Raw genomic sequence first — 9,600 nt, forward strand, 5'->3', positions numbered from 1 at the left:
AAACTGACAGATGTGAAACTGACAGACCATTGGGTGATGTTGCTTCCTTTTAAGGTTCCTGTGCAGCTCAGGTGGATCCGATCTGCTCAGGTTGATAAATGGGGGTGGAGCTAAGGGGGGCATTTCTGATGTCACAAATGTCTTGGCACCATTTAATGTAATAGGACAATCCCTCCCAAATGTCCACACCCCCATTACCCTGAGAGGTCTGATGACACCTGTATGGGTGACACACCCCCTGCAGTGAGTTTATTTAGAGCCCTGTCCATGGTGCTGATCCTGGGACCTCCAGGGAGGCAGGAACTGTCCTGGGTACTGATCCGTCAAATCGTATTTAGACTTTACGATGGTGTTTCATGTTGGCGGATTGGATTTTCACATTTTAACACGGAATTCTTTTGTTCTATAAAATGTTCGTTTTAGTGGAGATATTAGGCTGTAGGATTGCCAAGTTGTATTTATTCCAATTCACTTTCTGGTTGGTCACTTGGACCAAAAGACCGTGACATGTATGTATAACAAACAGTAAATATTCCTTGTGAGAGTTAGCATTTTATCCAATATAAATCAGTTACAGATATACATAGATGGTTTCTGTATTTAACATTAAGGTATCTCACAATGGTGTTATTTCCTCAACTTTACAGGAACATTACATCTATTCTTAAAGTTATTAGATATATATTTGATATAATGCAATCAACTCTTTCAAAGCCAAAATTGGCCGCTGCAGCAAATTTGCACATGGCCACAGCACAAAACAAGGCAGTGTTGAAGAAGTGAGTTAAATGTCAAACTCAACATAGTAACACTGAGGAAAGTCCCACAGAGCCTCAAGTTTGCATTAGGAAGGTATCTGAATGTCTCTTGACCTGAGATGTGTGTTGTTCTTCCTGGCAGAATTTGTTAAACACTTCCAAAGTGTTTGGTTTCACACTCTAGGCACATCAAGACCCCTCAAGTTTTTGCAGAGGGGATTTTTAAAACAAATGCCTGAGTGTGTTTAAGCTGATTTTCTGGGTTTAGTGTTTCGGGCAGTAATGAAACAGAGCTGTGAGAAGCACAGATGTTTGGTTTCAAAGGAACACCAGTCAACTCCCTGCAGAGGAATTCCTGACTGGCACAAGGGAACACGGATTGGATCCTTTCTAATAAAACATAATCACACATCGAAGGATTGGACATCATTTTATTTCCACAGTCAATAAAGACATTCCATTAAGGAAATCTCATGTGAAAAGTGTAGAGCCTCCCCCTGTCTAGAACAGAACATTAAGAATGAATCTGATGGTCCTCATTCATATTGATGGAAAATCACATACTATCAGAATAAAGTTTCATGCTTTGGCTCTCTTTATCAAAATCAGGCTTAATCACTTATTCTGCTGTAAAACAATTTCAAATAGATTCATCAAACAATCTATTTGACATTTAAGATAACTGGTATGGATTAATGTAAGATTTATTTACCTTTAAAAACACAATAGACAATCTGGTTGAACTCAAAATTAAAAACGTTTTCTCTGCAGAGAAGAGACTTCTCTCACTACCTGGCAGATCTGGCTTTGTTAATCCCGTTATGCCAAAGTGTGAGTGCACCTGACTTTTAAAGGGAATAGGAGATGGCACCCTGGTATGTAAAAAAACCTTTTGAACCATGCACCTGGCGTTAATTTCGCAAAATGTGGATTTGGACACACCCTTCATGCCATTGTGCTATGTGCTTTAGACCATGTACTTAGGTCATTAAAATAGAGTCATAAGAATGTACGACCATAGCAGCTTTGTGAGACTAATAAACCTAAGCAGCGCTTTGAGCTAAATGGTAACATCAGCCAAAATGCTCACAAAGACCACTTTTTGCCATAAGGCAAATATCTCAATAGACTTGCTCAAAAATCTTGAAGATCTATATTGACAAACTTTGTCACTGACTCATATCAAGATGTATTCATTGTAAGCGGTAACAAATTATTCCATTCTTATTTTATAAATACTAAAATCATAGAAAAGCATACAATTAAATGACAAGTATTATATTCTAATGTCTCTGTTTGGGGATAAAGGTTGGGGAAACAGTCACCGGCCTACTTGCAATGGAGGAGGCCAAAGGTCATCTGTACCGCAGGTTGGTTGCTTCATCACAGTTCTCATAGCATTCCAAATCATCACCAGGACAAGGTTGGCGATACCCTCAGTCTTCAAGGAGCACAAGTCCGTCTGGAGAGCTCGGCACCTGGTCCCTGGCCTGCAGACGGATGAACACACAAGTGGACAAGAGAACATTATACAGATAGTCACGTGAATCTTACATGTATCGTTCAGACGTACAACATAGATGAGGTGAGAGGCCTCTCAATGTTCATCTATTTACTGAAGTCCCACATGCATAACATACCTGCACACAGAGGAAGACAAGAGGAAATGAAGGTGCCAAGCGTTTGCTGCTGATGACATAAATAAACCTCAGAGTGGAGGCACAAATGTCCTCAATCAGCCCTCAAAACACTGCCATTGGCTCACAGCAAACATGACATCACAAGGTGTGGTCAGCTCTGATCTGCCGGCGGCTGCAGTGGAGTGTAACGAGAACCCTTCAGGTCAGACACTTTCTACTTTTCGTAGCTCGATTATGAGTCAACGGCAATCTCAAGTCTTTGACACATCAGCTAAATCAAAGCACTTTTTAATGAAAACATAAAAGGTAATGTGTTTACAGCCTAAAATTACATATTCACATGTGTAAATACATAACTGACTTTCAGAGGAAGATGAAATAGATGTAATCCTCTTCGGAAAGAAATAAACTGCAGATAATTGATCTGAACTTAATAGCAACACATCATGCGAGTCAGTCAAGCCTTCAGCCAATCAGGGCAGAGTTGTGTCGTCACAGAGGTTTTCGGGGTCATGTGTCACTGACATACTGACGTGCTGAAAATGTCTTACCAGCAGAGGCACGTAAAGTCGAACAGACCTCTACACACACTCAACCACTCTCAATCAACAGGCCACCGATTAGTGTGGGATTCAGACATCAAATTAAAGTCTTTGTTTCCCTGTTTCGAAGAATCCCTGAAGTATTTGCTCCTTTCATATGATCTTCTTTAAATCCATCTCCGATACAGTAAACTATCTCTGGCTGCTGCATGCATGACCAGCACAGTTCACCAACAATCCCCTACAATCTCAAGGAGGCCATACCATCCTTACAGACTTTACATCTCAGGCTCCCATCAGAGACGGAGACTTTACCCCGTCATCTCCACTACACCCTGCCGCTGCTTCTACTTTGTGATTTTCCACATGTTCGCGAGTCTGCTCACCTTGACAGGAGATATTTTAATCGCTGCAGAGATGTGCAGAAAAGGCATCTGGCTCCCAAGCAGACCTGTAGTCATGTGGAAGGTATGTTTTTGCAGCTGAGATTCCAACCTGATTTCTTGGGTCAAATTCTTCAACAGTTAACCCCACCCCTAACACATACACACATGTATATGCACATTTCTACTCCAACCTCACCTCTCGCACAGGCTGCATATTTTCACATCCACAGTTCTGATATATGTGACATGCTGTTGCCTTGTTGTCTGGATATCTCAATTTCTCCACCAAGTGTTTCAGGAGCCAAAGAATACTGTTGAATCCAACAATATCTGTCTATTACATGGATCACATTAATGTCTAAAGCTATATTTCCCTTTGTGAAATGTGTTTGTCTTTGTTTTGTTTTTTTCAAAAGTACATTGTGCTCTAATCATTTAGGGAATTGAAGGGCAAAGTATTGTTTTGATAAATATATTGTTATTTAACTGTGTGAACACTTCTGTAGCATTTTCTCCCTCATCATTTCTGTATTCTGTATTAAATGGGGCCACCCAGGTGGTTTTAGTCAGTTAGTTTAGTAAGTTATATTTAAACAACACCTATTACCAATGGATGATATATTCCTTATTGGTTTGTAGATGCATGTGTCTTGCTTAACTGTGAGCTGATAACTGACCAAACATATCACTGGATCAGTGGTTTCACATCTATGATGGAATTTGATAGCAAATACTTTTCAGTTATCTAAATAAACTACAAATCTCAAACTTAGTTGGGGCCAGCCCATGAACTGCAGTGTTCCGGGTTCATCTCAGGCCCATGGACATTTGTTAATGGTTAATTTCCTGTCATCTATCTATTGTGTCTCTCCAAATTTGCATAAAATCTATAAAAAACATTATTTGTTGTCTTGATTTGAACACTGACCAAAAGTGCTCCATTGCACCTGTAATCACACCCAACAAAATGTCACCACTCTGGCTTATACCTCTGCATCCCTGAAGCTGGGCGGACTGACAAATATCACTTTTCAACATCCACTTTTGTGTATTATCACAAGTTTCAAGGATACCTAGCTGTGGAAAACCACAAATTAAATTCCATTTACTACATTTGTGTTAACGTGGTAGTGAAAATTCACTGGTAACCCATTGGCTAGTTTGTTCTATTAGGTTTGTGGGTTTGAGTGACAAGAACCTTTGAGAGAATAAAGGTTTTTGTCGAGCAAAAAAAGTGTTTCCTGGCCCCAGTAAGGGTTAATGTATTGACCGTTGTAACTCTCTGGGGGCTGTTATATGTATTATAATGTAATGTGTATCAGACCTGATAGAGTCGACAGCAACACCATCTTGTATTGTCTTATTAAATAAGAATTATGACTCAATTATTATCATAAATTGCCAAAGAATGACACAATTTATGTATCTGTCAAACTAAACCAGTCCTCTGATCAACTGTTGTACACACAGTTGTTTTTGGCATCGTCTGATTTCTGCATCTGTGTTTGTCATTTGTTGGTTGCTTCAAAGGAATATGTTCCAGAAACAGATGCCGGCCAACATCAGTCTTTCTGGTTTCTCTCGTTATAATCAGGCCCTGATGCTGTTTTCTGTTGAAGCCTCTCTGTAATGGATATGGATGCTTGACTCTCAGATAAAGCCTCCAGCTTACTCTTGTGGTATTCTGTTATGGAAAGAAGGTAACAATTTATTATGATTTATGGCCCAACAGGGAGAGCCCGCAAAGACGTATTACGGCACATTATTCAAACATTTGGACCACTTTATGGACCAAATTCATTATATTTATTTGGTGACAGCAATGCATTGGCATGAGTTAAACCATAAAAAAGAAGTAAAAGCAAGAAAACATTTTCTTATTTTCTGCAAGACTTCCGAGTTTATTCTGGAAGTTAGAGGCCTGGTCAGAGGGGCCTGGTTAAACTTTATAAGATTTGTCTTCATTTGTTTGTGAAATTTGTAACATTCATCAGCAGAGATTTGTGACGCAAGCCAAAAAACAAGTTACAGTGTAGTAGAACATACAACATACAAACATATCATCAGCCTTTGATAGAAACGTTTTGTCAATAAATTGGACTAGTGGGAGAAGCATTAAAAACTGATCGTAGCAAAATGCCGAAGATATAACCTTGTGGAACGCCACCAAATCAACCGACAATGGGGATATTTCATACAACAAATCTCAATTCATAACACATGCTGGGGATAAATGAGGCTGATTTGATAACACCCTAACCCTGTCATTGGGGGTTAAGCTAAATAATGCTGGTCATCACAGTTTAAAGGTGTGTTTGGTACTTTTTTTGGAGTTAAAGAGAACATAACTAACTCCGACATGCCACTCTTTGGAGTAATAGTTTCCCCTGCTACATCATACATTGCCAAACCCAGGTTGAAGAAATATTGTTTGGAAATGATGGCATTTTGTGCCGTAAAATGCCCAAACTAGGACTAATCAAGAAACATGATTCCTCGTAGATTTCACCAATTAAATCTGTTTCTGTCCTGGCAGAGACAATGCACTGAGAACAAGAGAAGAGGTGGGATGAAAGAGGAATTTAAAGCCTCAAATGAGACAAATGAGCCTTGGCATCTTATGTGAGGAGACAAGAAGGGAGAGATGAGTGAGAAGTGAGATGAGTGTGAGAGAAAAGGAGGATGAGGGAGGGAGTTTTTTTGAGCGTGAGAAAGACTGAAAATGAAAAAACAGAGGGTGGGAGGGAAAGACGGTAAGATAGAAAAAGAGAGGTGGTGGAAGTGAGTGAGTGAGAGATGGGCAGGGAGGTATAAAGAGAGGGAGGGAGTAATATAAGAGAGGCAGCCATAGAGGGAGAGGTGACAGAGTAGATTATCCTCCTCTCCTGTACTCCTCTCTGCCAGCCTCATCATGGCCATGCTGCAGATGTTGACTGTTATCTCTCTGACTGTTATCCTTCTGGCATCTGTGGAAGGTAGGACACAGCCATACTTACTTTGTGTGTGTGCATGTGTGTGTTGCATGGCTTGTATGAACCCTGCAGGTGGACAGTATAGCCAGAGAGCGATGGCGAAGATAGAAAGAGGAGAGAAGAAGGAAAGAGGGATAGCAGCAGCAGGAGCAGCGGGGAGGGAGGCATGGATGTAAACAGAGGGGCAGCACGCAGGAGGACGAGCATCTGAAATCACACACACACACACACGCAGAAAGAAAGCAACTGTGTCAGGGCTCAGTCTGTGTGACGGTGTCACCGCTTTTATTTTTTGAGATGTTGCGAGAGCACTGGAAGTGCAGCGATGAGCCTGAAGATGGATTCTAGACGATCTGAGGCATAACAAAGCAGCTCTGTCCTATTTTACAGCTCATATTGCTCCTGCTGCTTCACATCACACTTTAATTTGTTTACACATTTGCTGTGGATGAAAAGGCACCACGACACACCCTCCACGCAGACACACACTCCTCCTCTCTTTCTCTCACTTTCTCCCTCTTGTTTCACTGGCATGCTCGCGTGTTTTTGCTGCACAATGGGATGCCATTGTAATTCCTCTGGCATTCTTGTGTGTGTACATGTGTGTCCATATCTGAGAGTGTATATGTATCCAGAGGGCATGAGCACATTCTGCGGAACAGATAACATTTTTCTGTCTGCGGAAGCTGCCAATACACTGTCTCAGTATTTTATAACATCAGAACACTTACAGAAGAGAGCTGAACATTCATGCTTTAAAATGTGTCTCCATCTGATTGGAATGGAATTACCGATAATGCACAATAATGTGTAGTGTTTGAAACTTTTGTGGCTGTCGCGATTTGTACTGACAAATAGATTTTCACTTAGATATGGCCTTGTTTGCAAAAACAAAAGGTGAGAAACAGCCAAATTAACTGAGGGATCTTAATCTTCCTTTTTCCTCATTTTCTTTCTTACTCTGTTTTATGCATGTGTCTCACAGGTAAAGGTGTACAGATGCAGAGAGATGTCCAGTGCTGCATGTTGTACTCACAGGGCAAGGTGCGTACCAAAGATGTGCTGCGGTTTGAGGTGCAGACGGAGGGGCCCGACTGCAGCATACAAGCCATCATGCAAGTATTCCAACTATCCACTCCTGGAGCTAAAGAGCACACAGCGATCTGCAGGCATGGAAAATATGCCTCTCGTTATAAGGGAGGGCAGAACCGGGCTGAGAGGCATTGTCATCTTTCCAGGTCATGTTGTTATGGCAGGGCCCGGAGCTGTAATTGCCAGGGAAGTAAGAAAGGAAATATGTGGGAATAACAAGCCATCTGAAAATACCTTGAGAGCCAGCTGAGCCCTGCCGCAGCCAGTCAGTCAGTACAGCAGGGTTTAGTTAAATAAACCATGTTGCATTGTGATACCTATTGTTTCCAGCAAGTGGAAGAAATCAGATGGAGCTAGGGAATGAAGAGCTTGCTTTTTCATGTGGTCAACCTAACAAAAACATGACATTCTCTTAGATACAAGAGTTTCTTTTGGTTCTCTCTATTCCAGTGGTCATCAAGCTCCGTTCCTCAACTTTTGGTCATAGTTTGACTTCTTTGTCTACCAGAAAAAAAAAACATATTGGACTCATTCCAGCCAAATCAAAACATATTTTCTTCATGATTCCTTTGTGCACAAATTCTTGCTGCACCTCATGGACATCTTTGTCGTCCTTCATGTAAGTGCTGTATAATAGTTTCTCCCTTTGTTTCTGCTTCAGCACACAACAGATTCTGGATGTTCAGAGTTCAGCAGAATGTTGTTGTCATCCTTTATTGTGTATTTTTTACAGTCTTTACACAAAGAAGGCGGTGAAATGTGCAGACCCCAGAGACCGGAAAGTGAAGAGGCTGCTGCGAAAACTCCTTCAGAGACAGAGAACCAAGGCCCACCGAACCATGTGGCTCCTTCCTCATGACAACCTGCCCGTCATGTCCGAGGTCAGCCACAATGTACATTACAGACACATTGCTGTTACTCCCTCCAGCAATACACATGTGTCATAGTCTAATTTATTCAACGATGGTAAAAACCTTTGACTTTCTGTCTCTGTATTGAATATTCTGTTATAAATGGGAATAAAAGAGGTTTTCTTGCTATTTCCATGTCACCCCAGTCAATAATAGAGTTCATCCTCTTGTTTTCATCAGGACAAGAAGGATAACTGGGCGGTTCTCAATTTGGAGTGATGAAAAGGAGGAAAACTCACAGTCATAAGTAAGGTTCTCTCTAAACCTATGTTTGGTGAACTGCATAAAATATGTACAGTATCTCACAGTGGCTCTTTCATATGTCTCATCCATTATTTTGCATTCCTCTCCCTTTTCTAAAGGCCAAGTTAACTTTCAGCACCTCGTCGTCCTAACAAAGCGAAGCTCGCTGTTTCTCCAGTCGTGTCGTTTCTCTCTCTTTCTCTCTCTGTCTACACTCTCTGTCTCCCTGGGACCAGACCTGGGCAGCAATACATATTTAAGTGGCTTTAGATATTTGAATATGAACTGTGCTTGAAATATTCCTAAACACGTGGCTGGAACAGTCTAAACAAAGGAGTAATTACTTGTGAGATAAGTTGAATTTGTTGTTATTATTATTTCTTAATGGCTCATACTGTTATTTGCTGGAGTCAGCGTGGAAGTGTCTCCCTCTACAACATAAACCACTCATGACTGATGTGCAACCAGTAAACAAGTTGTAAGTAAAGAAATGATACATGAGCAGTGATATTAATATTGTATATCAGCAAGACACTTGTATACCTTCATTAATGTGTAATGTCACAGTGTGTGTGCAGGATGTTGGGGGAACTGAAATTGATTTGCACCTCATTTTGTACAATCCAGGTCTTAGTTGTCTTAAAAAATCCTCGTTCAGGCTTTGATCTTCTGTATCTGACTGTTAGAAGGCTCAACTCCGTGTCCCATGAAGAGCAAACGATATTGTGCCCACTTTGTATAATGACTGTTTGTAAACTCAGTATTTAACCTGTGTCAGTCTTTTTAAATCAAGCCCTCAGACATCAACCATTTCAAGATCTATCTGCAGTTTACATTTGTCTTTTTCACCAATAGTATGTCACTAAACTATGCCAAAGTATTCATGATTCAGTTCACTACATGGCAAGGCTGTTAAAACTTAGAGGGCTCAACTGTGTCTGAAACACACAAGTATTGTATTGTAGAAGAATGCACTGTATGTTTAAACACAGTAACTCAAGTCTGCAATTTTATAAATTAATCTGAAATAATGACTCAAACCGTCTCATCTGTCTT

The 9,600-nt window shown here is 40.7% G+C and overlaps 1 protein-coding gene across 2 annotated transcripts; it reads left to right on the forward strand.

The window, feature by feature from the left end:
* Nucleotides 1–43: 43 nt before the first annotated feature.
* Nucleotides 44–9,578, forward strand: ccl44 (chemokine (C-C motif) ligand 44). Of its 2 annotated transcripts, none has more exons than XM_062395802.1 (5): nt 44–2,600; nt 7,284–7,413; nt 8,124–8,271; nt 8,482–8,548; nt 8,664–9,578. In XM_062395802.1, the coding sequence occupies exons 1-4, from the start codon at nt 2,531–2,533 to the stop codon at nt 8,518–8,520; spliced, it is 387 nt and encodes a 128-aa protein (XP_062251786.1). In that variant the 5' UTR covers nt 44–2,530; the 3' UTR covers nt 8,521–8,548; nt 8,664–9,578. The 2 variants fall into 2 exon arrangements, with proteins under 2 accessions (XP_062251786.1, XP_062251787.1); XM_062395803.1 differs by lacking the exon at nt 44–2,600 and adding an exon at nt 6,142–6,301.
* The last annotated feature ends 22 nt before the right edge of the window (nt 9,579–9,600 follow it).

Source organism: Platichthys flesus, chromosome 9 (assembly GCF_949316205.1).
Source record: "Platichthys flesus chromosome 9, fPlaFle2.1, whole genome shotgun sequence".
Taxonomy (NCBI): Eukaryota; Metazoa; Chordata; class Actinopteri; order Pleuronectiformes; family Pleuronectidae; genus Platichthys; species Platichthys flesus.